This window comes from Mesoplodon densirostris, chromosome 1 (genome assembly GCF_025265405.1).
Source record: "Mesoplodon densirostris isolate mMesDen1 chromosome 1, mMesDen1 primary haplotype, whole genome shotgun sequence".
NCBI classification, from domain to species: Eukaryota; Metazoa; Chordata; class Mammalia; order Artiodactyla; family Ziphiidae; genus Mesoplodon; species Mesoplodon densirostris.
In genome coordinates, this window is record NC_082661.1 from 73,712,263 (window position 1) to 73,738,512 (window position 26,250).

Consider the following 26,250-nt stretch of genomic DNA (forward strand, 5'->3'; position numbering starts at 1 on the left):
AAAAGTAAAGTGAAACTGTTTAAAGCAGTGGTAGTTCAGCACCAGGAAGCAGAAGTTTGGGATGAATTAAAGAATGGAATATCATGTAGTTATAAAATCATTAAGGGACTAAAGGGATCATTTACATTTTTCAGTTATACCATTACAGAAAGAATAACTGAATAAACCACTTCAAATGTTTGGTCAGTGTCCCAAGCATGGAACACTTCTTATTAGTCTGGTTAACCATAATGGTAGAGAAACAGCCAGGAATTTGGGGTTCAAACTCTGTGCTGTGCCAACTTCTCTGGCACATCTATTTAATGAAAGATTTGGACAACCTGACCTTGGACGTCCTCTTGAATTTTAAGCATTATATGGTTCTACAATTCTAACTATTAACGTATGATAGAACACGAGACATTCTTGTAAAGCAACCAACCAAAGTCAAAGATATTTAGAGACTCTCATCAAGGGAATCAGGAATGAAGAAAGGAAATCTTTCAACAGAGAGTTAAAAGGATTAAAAATATTTGGGGAAATTCACACACACAAAAATAGGTGATGGACATCCATAAGATGTCTATAAGAAAATACATGAAGGCAAAATGACAAAGAAATTACAGAAAATGAAATAATCTGGCAGGATTTGGCCCATTATCATGACTGCTGTTCTCTGATAGCACTGCAAGTCACCCTACTAATTTTGTGACACCTCTCCTTTCCTCACTGCCACAGATAAGGTGTTGTAGAAGATAAAGTAGCTATTTCTCATAGCAGCATGCTTCTGGTAAGACAGATGTGCCAAAAGGCACTAAATCATTATGTTAATGATTTCTGACAAGGTTCAAATTAGAGTGGAAGATTTTTCCAAATTTAGACAGCATTAGTTATAAATGGGCAATCCAATTCCAAGATGAAAATACTTTATAAGCAGGACTATAGACTTTTACATGATATACATATATACTTAAAATATTTTGACTTTAAAATTAATAATCAAGATAATTTCTGTGAGTCCATTAAATACAACATTAAATAGAATCACTCTAACAAACCATCAATTATGTTTTTCTATTCTATCTAGTCTATTCTTTTCCTCTATTCCGTTCACTTAAAATTGCCAAATATTCTTAATGTTCATATTTTACTACATAATTTTCTAGCAACTTGAAAAGTACACATTCAGAAAGCACTTTCATTCTTTTTTCCTACCACTATTAATCAGCTTCCAACCTTCTCTTTTCTTTTATACCTCAACTCCCAGAAGAGCAGCCCAGGTGAAACCTCTCATAAGAGGAGGAATATCAACTCTTGCTTCTTTCCAGATTTGATTTTTTTTATATGGATAAGCCTACAGATAAAAAAAGATATGAAAAATAGCTCAAATTACCAGTGTCATCTTTTTACTCTAGACAGATCTCAATATACCAGTGAAAAAGTTGAAGGTGAACTGTAATACATTTCTAAGTACCTGAAATTACTTTGATGTTATTAATACATATAAATTAGCAGTGCAATGGTTCCCTATCTTTTGTAAATCTATTACACAATCAAAGAGAGGAGCTGATTCTACTGATTTTAATCATTCCTCTCTATTATGTGCTCTGGGAGAATTAAGAAAGACTCATAATGAGAATAATATTACCAGTCTCATAGGGGTAAAATAATGTATGCAAGGCACTTTGTAAAATATCTGGTGATATAGAAAGTATTAAACAAATGTTATTATTATGGTTTCTTCTATATCTTTGCACATAAATTTGTCATTTTGTAAATTTGTATGTTAGGAGAGATTTCTAGAAGAGAATTACTAGGACAAAGGGTATGGATGTTGTTAACGCTCTTCATACATATTTTCAATTGTTTTACAGAATGTTTCTAACACCTTACACTTACTCTAAAAGAATGAGAGTTCCAATCTCAATATACCTTTATTCACTTTGCTAATTCAGTATGCAAGAAAAAGTTATTTTAATTTTTTCATTCCTAGTAAGGATACACATTTTGAATTGATTTACTGACTAGTTGTATTCCTGTTGAGTTCTTTATCCATTTCTCTGTTTCGATAATAGTGCTTTTTCTTTTGGTTTTTAGGTGTTGTTTTACTTATTTGGCTGCATTGGGTCTTAGTTGCGGCACGCTGAATCTTCGTTGTGGCATGCAGGGATCTTTCGTTGTGGCACATGAACTTCTCTCTAGTTGTGGTGCACGGGCTCTAGAGCACGTGGGCTCAGCAGTTGCAGGGCACGGGCTCCACAGTGCACAGACTCAGTAGCTGTGGCATGTGGGCTCTCTAGTTGTGGTGCGCGGGCTCTAGAGTGCGCAGGCTTAGTTGCCCTGCAGCATGTGGGATCTTAGCTCCTTGACCAGGAATTGAACCCATGTCCCCTGCATTGGAAGGTGGATTCTTACCCACTGGACCACCAGGGAACTCCCCTTAGGTGTTCTTTAAATAGTATGGATATTAATATTTTGTCTAATATGATTTTGCATAGATTTCTGCATCTTGTTTACTTTTTAATTTTATGTACTATGAACAGGTATCATTTTTATAATTAAAGTTAACCAGAAAAGATAGGTCATAAGAATTAGTGTTCTCATGACATCAAGATTCCCTAAGAATTACCAATGAAATAAAAAATAAGGATTGTATGTGCGCTCTTTATAACACTTTGCACTTTAGAATCTCTACCTTTAGCAGCCTGTCAAAGAGAATGATTCTGTTTAGTTGGTACTCTGTATCCCTCTCTCGGATGATTAAAGGGAGAGTGGCAGCTGCAGACAGCTCATTATTGCTGTTTGAATGAGGTAAATTAGACTGACTGTAAAAGAGAAACAAAAGCAGAAAAATTGACAAAAGGTATAAAAATTTTAAAAATTAAAACCACTATATTTTTGTGTTATTTTTAGAAAATACTTTTCAAAGAAAATGTACAAGCTTCTTACTAGTATAATATAAACAGAAAGGAAAAATAAGTGTAAAAGGAGACAATATACTCACTCATCTTCAAGTAGTGGGTAAAATGCTTCTCCATCAACATCTTTTAATCTCTGTGAATTTAGAGAGAAAGTATTTGTGATATTTAGGATCTGAGACAGAAAGGCTGATCCATATTTAAAAGGAAAAATAACATTAAAATTATGAATTTATAAAGGTACCAAGAAAAGTATAAGACAGAATCTAAAATTCATTCCTAACATAAATATGCAAATATACCATGCCTCCAGTGATTAAATCTGGCTGTGAAGAACCGTTTTTTTGGTTTTTGATTTTTTAACCTCCAGGTATCTCTTGTAAAGGTTACACACCTATAATAATTGTTTTCCAAACACAATTCAGAAATACTAAAATTAGTATGAAATTTAATAAATGGATATTTAAAAATTATATGAATATTATTTTAAAATGTACTTTTGCATACATATCCCTCAAAGTCAGATTTATTTTTGTTTTGACATTAATACAAACTAAGACAAAAGTAAGGTGCTAATAAACAGGATTCAAAAGAATTTCTCACATCATACTTTGAATATAGATGATTCAAACAGCTGATAAATCAACTGACAAAATTCAATTCTTTTATTTTTTTCATAAAGGAATTATAATAAATGTTACTCCAAATAATGACATTGCCAGAATTACAGATATTCTCCAAAAACATAAGAAGGTAGGTAGTAGTAAAGTAAAATCTTAGACAAACGCTAAGTAGGGTGATTAAAGTTAATGCCACCCTGCCTGCTGCCCTGTTGTTCAGTTCAACTTCCAACTAGAAGGCAGCGTGTCTGCTCCTCTGGGGACCGACACAGAAGATTGAAGTCGGTGTGTAGCCAGCATCAACCTTCTGCTGATTAAAGTCACTGTGCACTCATCCACGTGAGTTATTCCCGGAATTTTTAAAAGCCAAAGAAAACCCAACACTGAGAATCTGGCAAACATTGGATTTATGCCTAACTTTTCTCTAAAATTTGACATGTATTTATCCCATTTTGCCCTTAAACCTTGAGGTATTTCTTTCACGTATTAAAATTCTAAGTTGAAAAATAAGATTTTACCCAATTTTTACTGCATTATTAACGTACATATTTTTTTAAAGCTTAGGTTTTACTGCCCTGAAAGTCATAAATATTATTAGTAAGTTGTCTGCTTTTTTTCTAGTTAAAAATTTAGCATATTAAGGGTTTAAAAAAGGCAAAAATACTTATACAGAAAAGTATAAGGTAAAAATTAGTTTTCCACATTTTAAAAATCAACATTAATATTTTTTCTGAATAATTATAGAAAAAAAGTATTTTAAATTTCAGAACTGGAAATGTAAGGGAACTGAGGAAGTAAATAAAATGGAAGCCTACATTCAACTTGTATCCATATAATTTGGATTATATTTAAATTAAAGAAACAAATTAAGAGTTAAATACAATCAGTTCAAACCATATGTTTTGGATATACTTTATTGTTTACCACCATGTATTGTTACTTATTTTGTCCACTGTACACATTCTTTCTCTTCAAAGAGACGATAAGTTTAGGGTATCAGGTGTAATCATCATATATTTTAATTTTCTGTTCCTGGCATTATAGCAGATAAGAGATTCTAACATCCCCCTATTGTATAATGTGTAAAATATTAAATGACAGGAAAAGCCTAAGAGTAACAAAAATGCAATGACGTAAGACACAAAGCTGGGTTTAGAGAGAAAGGAGGTAAGCTAGCACTAAAGTATACTTACTGATAACTGTGGCCTAGGGCTTTAAAGCACAATGGGACATAGGCTCAGGCACCTGATTAAAGGGGCAGCCAAATTGGAGGAGACTCTGCTACACCCCAGTAAAGACAGAACTGGTGGTGGGGAGGGGAGAGGGCGCTGAACTGCTAGCCTAGAGACAGACAACAAGGGAAATTATCTATTTTATCTTTGGCTATAGACGACTAACAATAAAAAGGCTAGGAGTTTTAGCTTCCAGTCCAACACTCAAAAGCTTGGAAGTTATCCCTCCTGCCCTAACAGCAAGAAAAAAAACGGAAGAAACTGAAAATCAACAACTCTTTTTAGAGCCATCAGGATCAGGGCAAAAATGCTCCCTGGAAAACTGGAGAGACAGGCAAATATAGACAATCACAGCTAAGGTGGAGCAGGAGCTACTGCTGGAACCTGGTAAGAATATTTGAAGGGTAACTGACTAATCGTTGCAGATTTAGCAAGGACTAACCTGAGAGATAAAAACTTCTGGAGGCCCAGCCTGAGGGGAAACTCCACACTTCCTTGAGTTTTACCTCCATAAGTCCCAACAGGTTCTCAGGGTGAAAGTCTAAGAAAAATCCCCTCTTGTCTCTGGCAGGAGGAGAGGCAAAGTAACCACTTTAAACTGCTCCCAGAGTACCCTGTTGTCATAAGTAAAGGCCTGCCCTCAAGGGAAACGATTTTACCAGTCTAAATGACCTGGGGTAAGGGAAATACAAGATTCTAGGTCCCTCTAGTCTTTGATGTGGGGATAAGAAATACCCGATTCCAGCTCTCTCTAGTCTTCCTGTCTCACCTAAAGAAATGGGGAGGGAAGCTGAGAAGCTCAGGCCCAGAGACAAAGGCTCACTAAAATACTGAGACCTAATGATAGGATTATCCCTCCAACCTTATCTCCCTCCCTTATCTTATCTCCATATATAGAGTTCCTGTATAATACAGGGGATTCCAGCTGAAAGAACTGCAAGCCTCAGACCCTATATAAAAGAGTCACCAGGGAAACCCAAAGGCAGTAAGGAAGATAAGAACAAGGACACTTGAGAAAATTTTACCCTCTGACAAAAAAGCTACACAACAACTAGATAAACAGGAAATCTTGCACTAAAGTTCTATTTACAATTGTTCTTCTTACTAATATATCATGTTGGGTTTTCAAAAAAAATTGTAAGGCCTGCTAAAATGTAAAAGAAAGACATTCAGAACCAGATTCACATATGGTAAATATTTTGGAATTATCAGACCAGGAATTTTATATAAATAACTATGATTAAAAAGGATAAAAATGACATCAGACGGGTCTCCAGAAAGCACGTAAGCAAAAAAGAGAGTGGGGTGAAATGTCTAAAGTATTGAAAGATAAAAACAACCAAACTAGAATTCTGTATCCAGCAAAATTACCCCTCAAAGTAAACAAGATGGTGGTGCAGGGGTTAAGAATCCCACATGCCACGGAGCAACTAAGCCCGTGTGCCACAACTGCAGAGCCTGCACTCTAGAGCCCACAAGCCACAACTACTGAGCCCATGCACCACAGCTACTAAAGCCCGTGTGCCTAGAGCCCATGCTCCACAACAAGAGAAGCCTCCGCAACAAGAGAAGCTGCCGCAACAAGAAGCCCACGCACCGCAACAAAGAGTAGCCCCTGCTAGCTGCAACTAGAGAAAGCTTGTGCACAGCGATGAAGACCCAATGTAGCCAAAAATAAATAAATAAATAAATTTACTTAAAAAAAAAAGTAAAGAAAGATCCAACTCTATGCTGTCTAAAAGAAACCCACTTTAAGTATAAAGACATAGATACATTAAAAGTAAAGGGATAAAGATATACCATGGAAACACTAATTAAAAGAGAACTGGAACAGCTATATTAATTTCAAACAAAACAACTTCAGAGTAAGAAACATCATATATACACATACACACATCCTATTTATAAGACCAACAATTTAATATCTTAGGAATAAATCTGATAACATATATAGACACTAAAAAGGAAATTCTGATATAAAATAGGACCTAAATAAATGGTATATCTACACCATGTTCAAGAAATAGGACTCCATATGTTGAAGATATCAATTCTCTACAAATTCAATGCAATTCTAATCAAAATCCTACACTTTTAAAATGAAATGACAAGATGATTATAAAAATCAAATAGAAGAGCTCCATGTTAGAGAGTTCACGTTAGAGAACAAACTGGGGATCTCCCCTGCTAGGCATCAAGACCTCATATAAAACTACGTATTAATAGTGTGTTATTGGCTAAGGTTATACCAATAGGTCAAAGATCAGAATAGAAAGCTCAGAAACATATCCACACATACATGAGAGTTGACATTACAGATCAAAAAACCAAAGAGTGAATTATTCAATATGTAGTGCTGAGACAAGGGATTATTTCTTAATGAATGAAGTGTGATTTTGGATACCTACTTCACATCTTACTAAAAAAAAAAATTACAGGTGAATTAATGGACAAAATATGGAAAAAAAGGTCTAAATCTTTTAGAAGAATATACAGAAGAACTTCATAAAAATATATTTGTAACCTTGGTAAACGTTAACATTAAATTTAAATGCTACAATAAGCAAAATATATGAAAACATATTTGACTATAAAGAAAAGCACTGATAAAATTAAGAACTCTATTCATTAAAAGACACCATCAAACAGTTAAAGCAGGCTTCCCTAGTGGCGCAGTGGCTGAGAGTCCGCCTGCCGATGCAGGGGACACGGGTTCGTGCCCCGGTGCGGGAAGATCCCACATGCCGCCGAGCGGCTGGGCCCATGAGCCATGGCTGCTGAGTGTGCGCGTCCGGAGCCTGTGCTCTGCAACGGGAGAGGCCACAACAGTGAGAGGCCCGCGTACCGCAAAAAAAAAAAAAAAAAAAAAAATTAAAGGAAAAGCCACAGATGAGAACATAAATGCACCACATACAGGCATACCTCAAAGATACTGTGGGCTTGGTTCCAGACGACCATAATAAAGCAAATATCACAATAAAGCGAGTCACACAAATTATTTGGTTTTCTAGTATATATGAAAGCTATGTTTATACTATACTGTAGTCTATTAAGTGTGCAATAGCATTATGTAGAAAAAAAAAGACCATACACATACCTTAATTAAAAATACTTTATTGTTAAAAAAAACTGCTAACCGGCACCTGAGCTTTCAGCAAGTCATAACCTTTTTGCTGGGGGGGAGTCTTGCCCCGATGCTGAGGGCTTGCTGACTGACCAGGCTCATAGTTGCAGAAGGTTGGGTGGCCCTGGCAACTCCTTAAAATAGGACAACAATGAAGACAGCCCCATCAATTGACACATCCTCTGATGAATGATTTCTCTGTAGCAGGCAACATTGTTTGATAGCATTTTACCCACAGCAGAATTTCTTTCAAAATTGGAGTTAATCCTCTCAAAACCTGCTGCTTGCTTTATCAACTAAGTTTAAGTAATATTCTAAATCCTCTGTTGTCATTTCAACAATCTTCACAGCATCGTCACCAGGAGTAGATTCCATCTGAAGAAACCACTCTCATTGCTCATCCATAGCAAGCAAATCCTTACCAGTCATTTAAAGTTTGACCATGAGATTGCAGCAGTTCCATCACATCTTCAGGCTCCACTTCTAATTTTGGTTCTCTTGCAATTTCCAACACATCTGCAGTTCCTTCCTGTCCTGAATTTTTGAACCTCTCAAAATCTTCCATGAGGGTTGGGCAATCAACTTCTTCTAAATTCCTGTTAATGTTGATATTTTGACTTCTTCCCATGAATCATGAATGTTCTTAATGACATCTAGAATGGTGAATCCTTTCCAGAAGGTTTTCAATTGACTTTGCTCAGATCCATCAGATAAATTGCTATCTATGGCAGCTATAGCCTTACTTATTTCTTTTTTTTTTTTTTTTTTTTTCTTTTTGCTGTATGCGGGCCTCTCACTGTTGTGGCCTCTCCCGTTGCGGAGCACAGGCTCCGGACGCGCAGGCCCAGCGGCCATGGCTCACAGGCCCAGCCGCTCCGCGGCATATGGGATCCTCCCAGACCGGGGCACGAACCCGTATCCCCTGCATCGGCAGGCGGACTCTCAACCACTGCGCCACCAGGGAGGCCCCTTACTTATTTCTTAAAGGATAAAACTTGAAAGTCAAAATGACTTGATCTGAGGGCAGCAGAATGGATGTTAGCAGGCATGAAAACAACATTAGTCTTGTTGTACATCTCCATCAGAGCTCTTGGGTAACCTGGTGCATTGTCAGTGAGCAGTAACATTTTGAAAGGAATCATTTTTCTGAGCAGTGGGTCTTAATAGTGGGCTTAAAATATTCAATAAACCATGCTGTAAACAGATGCACTGTCATACAGGCTTTATTGTTCCATTGATAGAGCATAGGCAGAATAGACTGAGCATCATTCTTAAAGGTCTTAAAATTTTCAAAATGGTAAATGAGCATTGGCTTCAACTTAAAGTCACCAGCTGCAGCATTAGCCCCAAACAAGAGACTCAGTCTGTACTTTGAAGCCACGCATTGACTTCTCCTCGCTAGCTATGAAAGTCTAGATGGCATCTTCTTCCAGTAGAAGGCTGTTTCATCTACATGGAAAATCTGTTGTTTGGTGTACCACATTCATAAATTATGTTAGTTACATCTTCTGGATAACTTCCTGCAGCTTCTACATCAGTACTTGCTGACTTCATCTTGCACTGTTATGTTCTACAGATGGCTTCTTTTCTTATAACTCATGAATCAAGAGCTGTTAGCTTCAAATTTTTCTTCTGCAGCTTCCTCACCTCTCTCAGTCTTCACAGAATTGAAGAGAGTTAGGACCTTGCTCTGGATGAGGCTTAAGTGAATATTGTGGCTGGTTTCATCTTCTATCAAGACCACTGTTCACTGGAGTAGCACTTTTAATTTCCTTCAAGTATTTTTTCTTTGCATTCACAGCTTGGCTGTTTGGCGCGAGAGGCCTAGCTTTTGGACTATCTCACGTTTTGACACATCTTCATCAATAATAAGCTTAATCATCTCTACCTTTTGATTTAAAGTGAGAGATGAGAAACTCTTTCACTTTAACACTTAGAGGCCACTGTAGGGTTATTAACTGGCCTAGTTTCAACACTGTTGTGTCTCAGGGAATAGGGAGGCTGAGGAAGAGGGAGAGAGATGGAACAGTCAGTTGGTGGAATGGTCAGAACATACATTTACAGATTAAGTTCACCATCTTATATGGGCATAGCTTGTGGTGCCCCCAAACGATTACAGCAGTAACATAAAAATCACTAATCACAGATTACCATAACAAATATAATAATAATGAAAAAGTTTGAAATACTGCAATTATTACCAAAATGTGACACAGAGACACAAAGTGAGCAAATGCTGTTGGGAAAATGGTGCCAACAGACTTGTTTGATGCATGGTTGCCACAAACCTTCAATTTGTAAAAAATGCAATATCTCTGAAGTGCAATAAAGCTAAGTGTGATAATTGAGGTATGCCTGTATAGCCAACAAAGGTTGTGTAAATGAATACATTTTTAAAAGTCCTCAAATCAGTAAGAAATCACGCAAAAAAACTGGCAAGAGATATGAACTAGTAATGTACAGAGAGGTAAGCAAATGGCAAAAAATATGAAAAGGCTCATAACTGTACTATAATCAGGAAGTTGAAAATTAGTATTATAGCAAAATACCATTCTACACCTTTCAGAACAATAATTTTTTTTAATTTGATAAGACCATGTGCTATCACATATGTGAACAAATGAGAACACTTATCCAATGATAGTAAAAAGATAAAGAGATAAGGCCACTTCTATGAAGAGACAATATAACAACATATACTAAGCTGATGATGTACAGATCCTATTTTCCAACAATGCCACTCCTGGGCACATAACTTAAAGAAACTCTCACATATTTTATAGTACCAGGCAGAAATTTAAGGATTCATGTGTATCTGTAAGGTTTTATTTAAAAAAAAAAAAGGAAGGAAGGAAGGGAGAAAGTTCTGAAGCAAATTTGCCAAAATACCATTCTTACATTTCTTAGCTGGCATAATGACAATGTCACAGTGGTGTCATCTAATAGTGAGCTTCTATCTCGACCTTGTCCAAAGCTTTCACCATCTTCAAAGAGAAAACTGAAAGGAGATTAAAAAAACAATTATTTTAATGAGCACAGAAATCTGATTTATTGTTTCTTGTAGAAAATTTATTCTAAATCATCAATCTCTTCAACAAAAGAAAAAAAGAAATTTTAGACTGAATGGGTTAATAAAAAAGTAACTGTCAGTTGAAATTTCTCCAAAAAATTTTCATTTTTAAATATATGTTGAGTTGGTATAAATACAGTATATAAATATAAAGCATTTTAGGAATACAAGAGTATGATTTATACTCTTTGCTCATGCAGGTGCAATGATTAAATTACTCTCCTGACAGTATGTAAATGTGTTCCTGAGGAAGTTTATATGAGTAAAAAATGATAAAGGGAACAAGAAAGAAAGATGCTAATGATGATAACTCCTCAGGAGAAAGAATACTGAATAATAAATGCATTTAGAATTTTAGAGAATTACTTTTGAGAATTTTTATATCCTTCAAACCATTTATTCTTATAATTTCCATCATCTTATTTCCTAATTTTCTACTTAATTCATTGTGTGAACAGTATAATTAAAGTAATATTTAAAAATCAGCTTAAGAGGGGAAAAAAGTAGAGAGCTAGTGGTATATTCAAATAGTTAACCTAAAATTTACATGTGAAGAAGAAAATGATCAGCAGATGAATTCTACAGTTACCTACAAAGATCAAATCTAGTTCTAAAATCTAAAATTAAAACTTTAAGGCAAGAGATTCAGGTTCTCTTCTTTATGAATAAATATGAAGAGCAATGGAACAGTGACAATTTTGGCCCTTAGGGTTGTATTGTTATTTAACTTCTAGATAATTTACAGGATGGTGTCCAAGACCTTATGTAGTTCTGCAGATTTTTCTCAACAGTGATTTAGCACCATGATGATCTTTAGCACAAGCAATAAGGTCACTGAGTACATTTTAAAATATCATTAGAAATAAAAAAAAAAAGTTCCTCATAATGGGCACACTAGCCTAGTTCATTAACTCTCTTAAACATTACTGTTCTTTCTGATTTCTATATTTTTTCTTTTATTGATCACCAACTATTGTGAGATGTTCCATAATATTAACTTTACTTCAAATAGATCATAAAACAAATTATTTATTAAAAAACCATATTTATTAAAATAATAAAAACACTGATGGGAACTCTGCAATTAGGAACTCCTGCCAAGAAAACAAGGTATTGACTCCCAATTGCTTTCATAATCACTTAGTTGGAATGTCTACCAAAAGAAAAATATATCAAATTAAAAAGAAGTTATTACTAGATTTTTCTCATTTCCAAGAGAAGTTTTCTTTCCTTACTTGGGGAGTGTGCAGATAGGTGGTTTGGATCGAATGATTTCCTTGTTCACAAGCTCTTTTTCCAAGTCACCTCCAGCTAAACACCAAAGGTAATACACTTCTTCAATAGATCTTTCTGCCAGGTAATCACTACTTATATCTATTAATGGAAAATTAAAAAGCTATCACACTTTCTGTTTTTATTAAAAGGCAACAGGCAATAATAGCTGACATTATAAAAAAGTAAAACCTGAAGAACATAATAAGATTCCCTTTAGAATAGTCATACTACACAGAGAGGACTTTGATCAAAGGGGCCTTGCTAGGTTGCTCCTTGTTTACCACACTGAGTTCATATTTTCTGTAATTATCTGTGGGTGATAACTCTTTCCTGGAACAGGTCTTCTATCTTCAATTCTTTTAAACAGTTAGGGGAAAGTCCAAAAGTTCTTTATGAGTCTTTTGGGCCTTGCTTATTTTTAGCTCAAAATAATCTGTGTGCCAGAGTAGCACTGCTTGGGGAGGCCTTCCTGGAACCCCATCGTTATGTATTCCTGCTATTGAAGGAGGTCATCAAAAAGACATGAAAGCCAGTTGATGTCAAGCTGGACCCTGGCAAATGGAGGCTCCCACCCCTTCCCCTGTCCTTGGAATGTGCGTTCAGCTTGCCTTCCCCACTCCCAGTAGCTGCTCCAAGAATACAGCCTTGAGATAGACATGTGGTGTTGAGACTGTCTGCATTGAATACACAACTGAACCCAACTAAGGCCTCTATATATAAAATTTTAAGATTATGGAGGGGAGGGGAGGAAATCTGCTCATTTGGTGGTAATCCAAGTCTAGCTTCATAAGCAAATTCTCTTGCTTATTTAAAAAAAAAAGAATAGTCATACTACAAAATGCAGAGAATTAAATGCAGATATACATATTGGTTGTGTATTCAGTTTCTTTGAGAAAAAAGTGTGATTTTTACCCTCTGTATCAGAGACATATGGGATATACATATGAGATATATCAAGCTCTGCAGGAAAGAAAGAAGGGCAGAAAAAAGCACTTGGGTAGGCAACCAACACACACTGTCCCATCTTTATGTCTTGAGGCAATTTCTGCCTCTTTTGAGAAGTCCTTCTTTATATCTCAGGGAGGTTTTGCTTCCACTGTACTACGTGCATACTAACCTTCATTTATAACAGTAATTGTGCGACTGAATGTCTGTCTGCCTCCCCATTTGGCAAAAATGATACTTGCAGATACAGTGTATGGAACATAGTAGAAACTCAATAAATATTTGATTGAACCAATGTTCAGTATTTCCTGCCACAACTTATGTCCTGATAATTTTTCAGTATAAAGGTAACATACTGGTGTCCCTAAAACACACATTCTGAGAGTTGTAATCTTCAGAGAGGAATTAAAAGAGAAAAGGTGATATTCTGTTACAAATATGCAATATAATGATATGGACTTCCTATCAATAATATGATTTTTTGAGATCATTTAAAATAAATTTTACAAAATATGATATACAAATATTGTTGTAGTAGAAATTCCATTAGAAATTAGAAGATCTGACTTTAGCATTAAGATTTGAGATGAAAATAAGACCTTGGTTTACATAATAAAAAAATTTTTGTTTGGTGCTACTTCCTTTCCTTGATTCTTAAATTTCTTGCTCCAAAGAAATTAAATTTAAAGGACTAAAATGTTAGGTTATATTTTAATCACTTCCAGAATTACTTCCATCCTTTGTTGTATTTATCATTACCTTTACACAGCTGACTGATATCCTCAGGCAGAGTTAAATCGGCACATCTCAGAGAAGAAGAAAACAGGCTGGTAGGTTTTGTAAAGGGAGTGTATAAAGGTGACACTTCACTGAACACATTGTCCTGCATTAATTCATCTGGGGTTGGCCTTAAGAAATATTTAAAATAGGGAACATGAATGAAAGTCATTAAAATTTTCCTAGAATAATGGCACACTTCAAGGGATAGTTAAAAGTCAAAATTACCTCATTAGCATAGAAAATAATAAAGTTCTCCTTATTAGAGTCTAGATATATACCTTTAAAAAGAGAATCAAGTGACTGGAAATAAATGCTGACTTTTTTACCTTTGTTGTGCTTTTTGTACTTTACGATCTATCAAAAATTATTACATATGAGCATCTGCATTTTTTACTTTTAGCTTGACCATCATATACCTGCTTTACTGAACACCTTAATTAAATAATAAAATTGTAAACTGATAATATCTTCTGATTTTCTTCCTACTTTCTTAGTTTATGTGGTATATTTACCCAAAACTATGCTTTTAATACCATTCCTCTCTTTAGGAAATGTTTTCCTAAAGACAAATTAGAATACATTATTTTCAAATATTATATACTTACTGAGTTTAGGGACAACTGGATGGCTAACAATGACATCATCAAATGAAAATAAATAATAAAACTTCTAAGAAATCCTTTTATATTATCAACAATTATTAACTTACCTCACCATTTATCTAAGTTCTTTTCTATAATACATTTGCCAATAAACTTTTGTTCTCATTTTTCTCATACCATTTGTATCTAGGCATATCTACATTCCACAGTTTAGCTGATTTTCTAATTGGAGGCTAGGAAATGAACTAGTAACTGCTTTTGGTATATGCCAGTTTTCTAAGCATGGTTAATTATTTTTTCTTCTTTTATTACCATACATTAAAGCCATAATTAACAATTATGATACCAATAGCAATCATGTATTACTATATATGTTAATATTCTTATTTAACCCATTAGTATTAAAAAATTAACTACTTATATGTTAAGATCTCAGTAATAATCCCAAACTCTTGATCAACCTTTTAGAAGGGTGGAAGGTGAGGCACTTCTTCAAAAGATCTATCACATTTTCAGGAAGCTCCTGGTAAACAGAGAGAGAAAAGAATTATTTTAAAAAATCCATTTAAAAATTTATATTACTTAAATGTTTGCTGCTTTACAATGTTTTGACTTTTTTTGAAAGTCTTTATTTGGACTTTAAAGAAATTCATATTAGTTTGTCACTCTGTGAAAAAGCAGATATCTAAACAGAAATAAACATAGCTTTAAATAGTTTGCTACTGAATCCCAAGTATGCAGAATAAATAAATTTTCAATAACAGATTAACGACAAACCTTTATAATGTCCAGACAACCATGCTCTTCAGCCAGAACTATTATAGTGTCATCTATGCAGTCTATAAAACAGAAAAATTATATGAATTAAAGCTGCTTTTCTAACTTAGACTAAATGGGAATTGAACTCTAATAAAATTTTTTTTTAATTGTGTAATGCAGCTTTAGAACTTGGAATATTAAAAAGCTTGAGACTTTTTCAACTTTCCTTACATGCTTTGATAAAAATAAAGACTTCAAACACTAAGTATTAATTGTATCATAGATACTGAAAGCACCTTAAATAGTGAGTTAAATCAGTAATTCAAGGAGGTAAAGATTCTCTCCTCTCTTCCCCCCTCTCTCTATATATGTATATATACATATTACTATTTAAAAAGGCTTCAGTACATTTTTACGATTATAAGACTAATTTATTTTTATTAAATACAATTTGGAGAATGTACACACGTTTCTCTGGGATTTAAAGTATAAGTTCTACAAACATATGGACAGCAAGGGGGGAAAGCAGCGGAGGGTGGGGTTGGTGGTGTGATGAATTGGGGGATTGGGATTGACATGTATACACTGATGGGTATAAAATGGATGACTAATAAGAACCTGCTGTATAAAAAAATAAATAAAATAAAATCTAAAAAAAAGTATAAGTTCTAATCTATAGACAACATTTATAGATCTCTAAGACTCCTTAATAGCTATATTATCAATCTTTGATATTAAAGTGGTAAATATTATAAAATTTTATGCAATTTTACTTACAATTCATTATTATTTAATATTTACTAATATTATTCTATACAAATCCTTATTTGTAGACCCTATTAACCTGGACACCAATCTGTCACTCTTTTACTCAAAGTGCTCTATCACTGTTTTTCTCTCCTTTTTTACCACACGTGCTTAAATTATTCCACTCTAAAGTGGATTACACAAATTTTTATAAATGTGAATGAAAAATATTTGGGTTATATACATGTAAAATACATGAGCTTGTTATAAGGAAAAATAAACATTCTTCCTCAGTCATTATTCACACACGATTCACCAAGGAGAAAGCTCAAAAGTTACAATACATTGCCTGAAGGCAACTGCGACAGTGAAGTACAATTTTATAATCTCATATTTTGATTTCACAAGTTAGTTTACTTGGCTAGATCATGCTAAGATTATATCCATGTACATTATAATTCCTTAGTGAATGAGGAAAGCTGTCCTATAATACTTCAAAGGCACTTCTTAAACTGTCCTGTTAATGCTTACCACTGATCATTAGAAAATTAAAGAAAGTGAGGATATTTCAGTGTATCCACTATTTTGAAGAACATGTTCTCAATATGCATAATTACTGTCACTAAAGATTATATTTATAGTTGAAAGATAAAATCAATTGTGAGACACTTACCCAGTGTAAGCAAAAATTTTAGTCTTTCAGAAATATCCAAACTCTGAAATAGTTTTCTTCCCTAAATAAAATGAGAAAAGAAATTCTTGTTAACATTTACATCATTCTTCCCAGGGAGGTCTTGCTTTTTCAGCACTGAAAATGATTTTATCAGTTACCTCTATTTCTCTTCAGAGGTTTTATTAGATCTTTTGAGTTGGCTCCACTAAAGAAAAATCATTGGTGATGTAACATTTTTTACAATTTGCATAATATTTAACACTTAAGCATTTCATATATCTAAGGATCATTACATTTTAGTTTGATCTCAAGCATTCTTCATTTTTGAGACCTACATATACCTGATTGTCTAGAGGGAACTCCAGGAGTCTTATTTGATTAAAAGACCAAGATGCCATATTACCCTTTCATCTACCCAATTAATTCTTACTTATATGGCATGATCCAGGTAGTCTGTTATCTCCATTAAGAAACATTCCATGACACTTCTTCCTCTTCCCAAAGTGACTTAAGACAACGATTTTTGTGTTCCCATAGCATCTGGTATATTTCTTTATAAGACACATACATTGTATTTTAGTTGTTTCCTTATTAGCTGGCTTCAGGGGCTCCTTGGAATGGAGTCTTGAATCAAACACTTACAACTTTAATGATCATGTGCTGAGCGACTACCGAGTGCCAAGTTGGACTTTCTACCACCAATTATATAACTTGGGCAAATTACTTAACTACCTTAAGCCTCACTTTTCTCATTTATAAATTGGAATATTAACTATACATGCCACACAGGGTGCAGTGAAGGTTATATGATGTATAAAAAAGTGCTTAGCATTTTCTGAATAAAGAAAATGCTTCATAAATGTTGGCTATCATTATGTTTCTCTTATTATTAACAAATTAAACTTATATGATCATTTAAATAGACTTAGAAGGAAAAGGCTTAAGAAGATAGCTTGGTCTTTATATAGAGAAAAAGAGGCTCTGATTTTCTGTTTTTTTAATAGAGAGGAAAAAAATCTCTTGAAGACTTATGAAATTAGAACTACAGGTGGAGAGATCACTGAAAACAAGTTGCCATTCCTCTCTCTCTTCTCAATCACTTACACTACTATCAATATTAATCTTCTAGACCTAAATGTAAGGCCAGATACTATAAAACTCGTAGAGGAAAACACAGGCAGAACACTCTCTGACATAAATCGAAGCAAGATCCTTTTTGACCCACCTCCTAGAGGAATGGAAATAAAAATAAAAATAAACAAATGGGACCTAATGAAACTTAAAAGCTTTTGCACAGCAAAGGAAACCATAAACAAGACAAAAAGACAACCCTCAGAATGGGAGAGAATATTTGCAAATGAAGCAACTGAGAAAGGATTAATCTCCAAAATTTACAAGCAGCTCATGCAGCTCAATATCAAAAACACAAACAACCCAATCCAAAAATGGGCAGAAGACCTAAATAGACGTTTCTCCAAAGAAGATATACAGATTGCCAACAAACACATGAAAGGATGCTCAACATCACTAATCATTAGAGAAATGCAATTCAACATTACAATGATGTATCACCTCATACCAGTCAGAATGGGCATCATCAAAAAATCTGCAAACAATAAATGCTGGAGAGGGTGTGGAGACAAGGGAACCCTCTTGAACTGTTGGTGGGAATGTAAATTGATACAGCCACTATGGAGAACAGTATAGAGGTTCCTTAAAAAACTAAAAATAGAACTACCGTACGACCCAGCAAGCGCACTACTGGGAATATACTCTGAGAAAACCATAATTCAAAAAGTCATGTACCACAATGTTCATTGCAGCTCTATTTACAGTAACCAGGACATGGTAGCAACTTAAGTGTCCATCAACAGATGAATGGATAAAGAAGACGTGGCACATATATACAATGGCATATTACCCAGCCATAAAATGAAATGAAATTGAGTTATTTGTAGTGAGGTGGATGGACCTAGATTCTGACATAGAGAGTGAAGTAAGTCAGAAAGAGAAAAAGAAATACTGTATGCTAACACATACATATGGATTCTAAAAAGAAAAAAAAATGGTTATGAAGAACCTAGGGGCAGGACAGGAACAAAGACGCAGACGTAGAGAATGGACCTGAGGACACGGGGAGGGGGAAGGGTAAGCTGGGACGAAGTAAGAGAGTGGACTTATATATACTATCAAATGTAAAACAGATAGCTAGTGGGAAGCAGCCAAATAGCACAGGGAGATCAGCTCAGTGCTTTGTGACCACCTAGAGGGGTGGGATAGGGAGGGTGGGAGGCAGCCGCAAGAGGGAGGGGATATAGGGATATATGTATACGTATAGCCAATTCACTTTGTTATAAAGCAGAAACTAACACACCATTGTAAAGCAATTATACTCCAATAAAGATGTTAAAAAAAATCTCTTGGAAGACAGGACAACAGATGAATAATAAAAATGTGTGCCTCTAAAGACCTTATTGTCCATGTAGACAAACATGAGAAATGCTAAAATAGAAAAGGAGAGAAAAGAAGACAGGAACTAACCCTGGCAGGTATTTGGAGGGAGGATCGACAAAATATTAGTTGTCTCTCCAAATCCATCCTGATCTTCTTTCTTAATATTTAGGCATTTGTATTCTGTTGAACCTACATGTGGCCACATGAGTAAAGTGCCACTAGTGAAAAAAACAGAGGTGATATCTGCAACTTTTACATCATCTTTTTAAAGACAGTTACCATGAATTCACTCCTCTCCTTTCCTTATGGCTAAAAAAGAGGATAAAGAGAGCATCTTTGGAAATCAGGTGGTGAGAATGGTGGAGCCATTCCTGATAGCCTAAGTTTTTGCATGATGCTGTGGAACAGAGCCCACCCTAACTTTCTGTGGACTGTTACATGAGGGTGAAAAACATCTGTGTTCTTTAAGCTACTGCAGTTTTAATTCCTTTGTTTTTAATAGCTGTATAGTCTTTATTACCCTAATAAATATAGAGGATATTTCGGGAAGGCCTCATAAAAAGCCAACTCAGTTACAAAGTCAGTCTTATAGGAGACAGAATAAGAGAGGAGAAGGGATTTAAGGAAGAAAGAATACCACAGAAGGGAGAGAGAGCATAAACATACCAAAGCATGTAAGCAGTTTTAGTGTAAATGTTTCTAAATATGCTTAATTTTTTACACTTAGTACAGTGTAAATTTTTAATACTTAATAAAAGCGTCAATATTTCTAGATATACCAAAATAATATACTAATAAATTGTCAAACAGGATTTTTAAAAAAGTCAAAGTGAGATTTATTTCCCTGTTATCTAGTCAATTTGCAAAGCAAAAACATGCTATTGATATTACTAAATAGCCTTCGCATCCAAAAATACTTTTCTAAGAAACACACAATTTATTTTTATGAGTTTACTATTTCTTTATACATACCATACAAAGCTCAAATAAAATGATTCCAAGAGACCAGACATCTGATTTGGGGCCAGAAGGCAATGGTTTCTCACTTGGCACATGATCATTGGTTTTGAAAATTCCTTGCGCAATTACCTCAGGTGCCAAGTATGATGGATACCTAAAATGGTATATTTTAGAAATGAATAATTACTATGAGCTAGAAAGGGGGAAAGAAGTATGTAGTGGTACGTCTTTACTATCAGTACAGTATGACCTATGTAAAAGCTCAATGCAATTAAATGAACAACTCTTTCTAGGAAGCATTCTAAACTAACCATAATACAGGCTTTTATGTCTAGGAATCAAGAGCAAATACATGAGTCTCAAATAATTTAAAACCTATTGTGTCTCTGCAATATTAGTTCCTTTCTTTGCTTTCCTCTGTGTTAACAAATTGACTTCTTGCAGCTTTCTAGGTTTCCAGGCGTTTCTCCTTCTTCCTTACTGCCTATCTTCTCTTTATACTTAACTCTTATTTAAAGCATATATTACCTTTGAAAATAGTATTTATTCTTTTGAACAGTAGCAATGTCAAAATCTGTAAAAATATATAAATTGAAAGGTAAGACTCTCTCCCATCTCTGTACTCCAGTCGCCCACACATATGTATGTATAAATAAACTTTATCACCCATCATCATTGCCCCATAGGGAAGCATACTATATGCACTATTCTGTACCCTTTTTCACTCAAAATATACTTTAGAGATCATTCTAAAAAAATAAGTATAGATTTGCCTCATTCTTTTTGAAAACTGCCAATAATTTCATTGTATTGATGCATTTAATTTACTTGATGCAACTCTGAAGAAGGATATGTTGGAAGTTCTACTCTTTTGCTATTACAAACAATGCTGACATGGATATGTTACAAATATTCCCTTTCCCATGAATGTGTATGTGTAGATGAAAGACAAATTCCTAGACATGGCACTACAAAGTCATAAGGTAGATGCATTTTAAATTTTGATACATGTTGCCAAGTTGCCCTTTCAGGTTATGGCAATTTATTTTCTCATAAGCAATATGAGTGCCTACTTCCCCTTACCTTCACCAACACAAGTTTTTTGAAAATTGCTTTAGTAAATACAAAAGACAGAATATTAAATGAATAAGGTATAAAGAATAAAGTTTAAAAGAATACCCATGTACCTATCAAGAAGTTTAAGTAAAGAATATGAAATTATCACTAAAGGTCCCTCTCTGCTTCTCCCTAATTATACCTCCCTGGTATCCCCCAAAAGGAACAGACAACTGGAATTTTTGTGTTTATAATTCTCTTCCATTTTTTTATAGCTTTACCATATGTTTGCAACCCTAAGAAGTATATTGTTTAGTCAAGCATATTTCTGAACTTTATAGTATTGGAATCATGCTGATGGTATTCCTTTTTTTTTTTTTTTTTTTTTTTTTGTTTGTTTGTTTGTTTTTTTGCGGTATGCGGGCCTCTCACTGTTGTGGCCTCTCCCGTTGCGGAGCACAGGCTCCGGATGCGCAGGCCCGGCGGCCATGGCTCACGGGCCCAGCCGCTCCGCGGCACATGGGATCCTCCCAGACCGGGGCACGAACCCGTATCCCCTGCATCGGCAGGCGGACTCTCAACCACTGCGCCACCAGGGAGGCCTGGTATTCCTTTTTGATTTGCTTTTTTAATCAACGTTATTTAAAAGAGCCATCCATATAGTTGCATGTAGATTTAAGTCATTAATTTTTACTTCTATTTTATGAATATATCATAATTTATTCATTCTAATGTCAATGGGCATTTAAGTTATTTCTTGTCTTTTTATATTATAAACAATGTTGCTAGAAATACTATGTGTACATCTGCAAAAGTTTCCCCAAGGGTATAATAAACCTAGGATTGAATTTCTAGGCCATAAGACGTGCACTTTCAACTTTATAATATCATGCCAAATGTTTTTTGAAAGGGATTGTATCAATTTATACTCCCACGAGCAGTGTACAACAGATCCTACTGCTTACTTCTCCAACACTTGTTAGACAGCAGTGACAGACTTTCTAATGTTTGGCCATCTGGTGGGTGAGACCTACACACCGTTGTAGTTTTAATTTGTATTTCCTTGATAACTAAAGAGGCACATTTTCATACACATAAATTTGTACTATGATGTCATTTTACCCTAAGGTGATCATATTGATCTTCTAAATGAATGTGTGAAATCTCTGGAGACAAGTGAAGTCTAGTAGAAAAGCAATGAACTTAATATTATAATACCTGTATTCTAACTTCAGTCTTATCACATATTCTATATATGATTTGGGTTTCTTAATCTATAAAATAGGAATAATAATGCCTACCTCACAAAACTGTTATAAATATTAGTGAATACATAAAGAAGTATTATAAAAATGAAAAATATGACACATATGCAATGTCTTAGCTTTGTCATCATTAGCATGATACATCCAAAAGGTAAACTGTTCATTTTTAATCCTGATTTCCAGCACATCTAACCCCAAAATAACTTCATGGGTAGTGAAAAGTCAAGCAATACTACGGGTAAATTGTTATATCTAAAACTTCTGATTGGTGATCTCTGGAAGTATAGAGGTGACTTTTGCTCCCAAAATTCTAATTTCCTTTCTATCAAGGACTTGTTAATTAATAAAAATAATAAAACTTAGGATTTTTTAATGTAAATTATCTCCTTTCAACAAGTGTCTCTTCTTTAGCATAGCATTTTAACACTCTTACCGGAACTCTGCCGTGAGTATGACTGGTGAGATAAATGTAAGTGGCTTTCACCATCTGTCTGATGCTTTAACAAGGTATTAAGCTACTGGCCAAATAAAACGAATGTCCAATTTCTAACTCTTTACAATATTTTGAAACAGATGTTAACATTTTACTTTGTTGTTCTTTAATATTTGTCTTTTGAATCAACTGCAAGCTTCTTCTGGTGTAAATATTTTCTTTCATGACTTAGCTGTTTGATCACTTTATTTTTCCTGGCTAATGTTTCACATTTTGCTCTTTGATACTTTCTGGTCAGACCTTTTGGGTCAAAGACTTCAAAGTAAGCCAAACCAAATGGCACATGAGACCAATTCTATCCAAGCATTTTAAATTCAAACACAACTCTTCAAAATCCTTGATGTGCTTTAAGAAAAATCACTTCCTTTCTTCTATTCATCACTATAACCTAAAGAACCTTTAGTAAAAGGCAAAAAATTAAAGTAATTTTTGTTTGTATTGTTTTTGGAGTTCTCTCTCATACAAATTTAGACAAAATGAAGAAACACATTTACTACAGCTGCCTAAAAGCTATTTTAAAAGGCAATTATTACATATGATGAAGATACCAGAGCTTTATTATGAACTTAATTTTATTATTTCAAAAGGTTGTTTTTAAAACAAATAGAGCGTAGGCTATTTTTATAAAATATTGTTTTTGTGCTTATGAAAACAATTGTTTGTTGCCTACAACCACAAGTTTTGGTATGTAAAACTATAAGACTATGAATTTATGCACATTAATAAGTAGGCCATCAAAACAGAAAATTTCCCATTAAACAATGAGCTTCTTGAAGAATGGGAACCTATCTTATCCATGTTTGTATATCCAGCAGCCATAAGAAAATGTATTTGATAAATATTTTCTTAATAAGTAAAGGAAGGAATGACTAAACAATTTATTTTAAGATTATTAGCTATGGCCAAGCTAATGAAAATTTTAAGTGACAAAACTATAAGCTAACTTACAAAGATAAAAGGTAATTTATAAATGAGATCTTTTTCTAAAAACATCTAATTAAGTTTTTAGGCAATGTTTTCCTGCAGAAACATACTCCATGACTCCAAACCATAATTCCCAATAATGGAGTGACAGAACTGACTCTAGGGGGCTCAAAGAGCAAAACACAAATCGATACTATTAAACAGAATCTCACAGCAATTAAGAAACATGCTTAAGGTCTCTAGAAAACTGTATTATAACATTTTAACTTGCTGGTTTTGATAATTGTTTTGTGGTTATGTAAGAAAATTCCTTACTTTAGGAAATACAAACTGAAGTATTGAGGGGTAAAAGACCATTATATACACTAATAATTCTTAAATAATTCAGAAAAAAATTATATTATACACAAATACACATATATGTGTAAGATAAAAGAAAGAGAGAAAAAAATGTAGTGAAATGTTAACATTTGGGAAGTCTGAGTTAAGGCTACACAGGACATTTTTGTACTATTTTGTAACTTCTATGTATCTAAAATAATGTCAAAATTAAACACTTATAAAAGAATTATATTATTAACATGTTTAAAAAGCAACCAAACAATAAATATAATACAAACATCTATATCAAAGCATTCAATTGAGTCCAGGATGAAATTAACTTTCATTCCTTTTTTGGAGGTTAACATAAATCTGGAATTCCATATCAGAACCTCTCCAAACTTAAACACAGACTTTCAGTTAGAGAATCCACCCCATTCCCTCTGAGAGCTACAGTGACTCGACTTGAAGCTTAACGTACAATTACATTTTAAAGAACAGGGAATTAAACATAGAAATATTAGAAGATAATATGACAGTGATTTTTCTGTCTTTTGAGGAATATACATTATCATTAAGTGAGAATCTTGTCAGCCTTCTTGCCTTAAATTTACCTAATTCTGAATGAAATAAAATTAATTTTAGTAAGCATTATAAAATGAAGAAAGTCAATAATCTGCTAGCCTCACTACCAATTCAATGAAAGATCAACATCAGGGACCTTCTGTATGCTGGGAAAAACTCATTGTCTACTCTTAGAAGTATATGGAAATTTAAGATTTTTTTTTTTTTTTTTTTTTTTTTTGCTATACGCGGGCCTTTCAGTGTTGTGGCCCCTCCCGTTGCAGAGCACAGGCTCCGTACGCGCAGGCTCAGCAGCCATGGCTCACGGGCCCAGCCGCTCCGCGGCATGTGGTATCTTCCCAGACCGGGGCACGAACCCGCGTCCCCCGCATCGGCAGGCGGACTCTCAACCACTGCGCCACCAGGGAAGCCCTAAGATATTTTTAATTTTAAAAAGGTAGTTTTATGTCAAAAATAATAAATTAACAATACACACACTTCATTAAAGATTAGAAAGTTTAAGCCGGAACTCAGAAAAAGAAAATTCTTACCCAATTGGGAAATCAACATCATCACCATATGCTGTCATGTGATAAAGTCCAAATTTAGCCAATTTAACATGTCCCTACAATAATAAAGGGAGAAAAAAATCATTATAAAATGTTTTAATATCACTGACAGGGAAAATTATGATTATACATTTTATAAGTAAGGACACTATCATATAGTCAGATACATTAAGAAAATATTATATTTTAATTTGCCATAATTTTATTAAAAACTATTTGTCAGTGTTTGAAGTCTGCTTTATATTCATTACAAACATATATACACACGCACATATTTTATATATATATATATATCAAAATGACAACATTTAAAAATGTTTGCTGCTTATATTTTCTGGGCTTCTCTAAATAGAAAAAATGTTCTTAGTTGTCTTGAATCCTCAATTAGAATACATTGTGGTAATCTTCACAAAAGAAAATTTTTTCAGGGAGTTGCAAGTCCATTCATAATGTTATAATTTAAACTTGACATGGACGTTTTTAACTTGGAAAGGTCAGTTCACAAATCAAGATATTAGTGAATCTGCTTGATTCCCAACAATTTTTTATACTGTTTGAGAATAAGCATAATTATCACAAAAGCAAGATTCTTAAAAGGCAAAACAAATTTTATAAGTCCCTTAAGTTTTTCCCCCTTTAGATGTTTGACTTTAAAAAAACATAAGTCAATTTAAAAGTTGTTTTCTTTTTCTCAAGAACTCTATTTCCCAGAATTACAAAACATTTATATTTTAAAACAATTCAGACAGTTAGATACTCTACTACCATAAGTATGAAATTAATGAGCACCATTTTATCTTTATTTTTAATATCATAGGGTATATATACTGAAAGTCTAGAAGAAAGAGAAAAAGAATAATCCTACTAATACAAAAAATAATTCCCCAGAAAAAGTTTCCTCAAAACTATTTTATATGTTT

At 34.1% G+C, this 26,250-nt stretch overlaps 1 protein-coding gene across 4 annotated transcripts in view; it reads right to left on the reverse strand.

The window, feature by feature from the left end:
• The window catches only part of TBCK (TBC1 domain containing kinase), a 234,974-nt gene that overhangs the window by 160,249 nt on the left and 48,475 nt on the right, over window positions 1-26,250 (reverse strand). For 3 of the 4 annotated variants that reach the window (XM_060104545.1, XM_060104552.1, XM_060104561.1), the window contains exons 5-15: window positions 25,313-25,386; window positions 20,151-20,292; window positions 16,725-16,785; window positions 15,323-15,384; window positions 15,007-15,068; window positions 13,923-14,071; window positions 12,179-12,317; window positions 10,772-10,871; window positions 2,984-3,033; window positions 2,675-2,804; window positions 1,235-1,333 (exon numbers count right to left, since the gene is read on the reverse strand). In XM_060104545.1, coding sequence (XP_059960528.1) covers window positions 1,235-1,333; window positions 2,675-2,804; window positions 2,984-3,033; window positions 10,772-10,871; window positions 12,179-12,317; window positions 13,923-14,071; window positions 15,007-15,068; window positions 15,323-15,384; window positions 16,725-16,785; window positions 20,151-20,292; window positions 25,313-25,386 — 1,068 coding nt within the window. The remainder of the gene's footprint in view (window positions 1-1,234; window positions 1,334-2,674; window positions 2,805-2,983; window positions 3,034-10,771; window positions 10,872-12,178; window positions 12,318-13,922; window positions 14,072-15,006; window positions 15,069-15,322; window positions 15,385-16,724; window positions 16,786-20,150; window positions 20,293-25,312; window positions 25,387-26,250) is intronic. The other variant, XM_060104569.1, reaches the window with a different exon arrangement.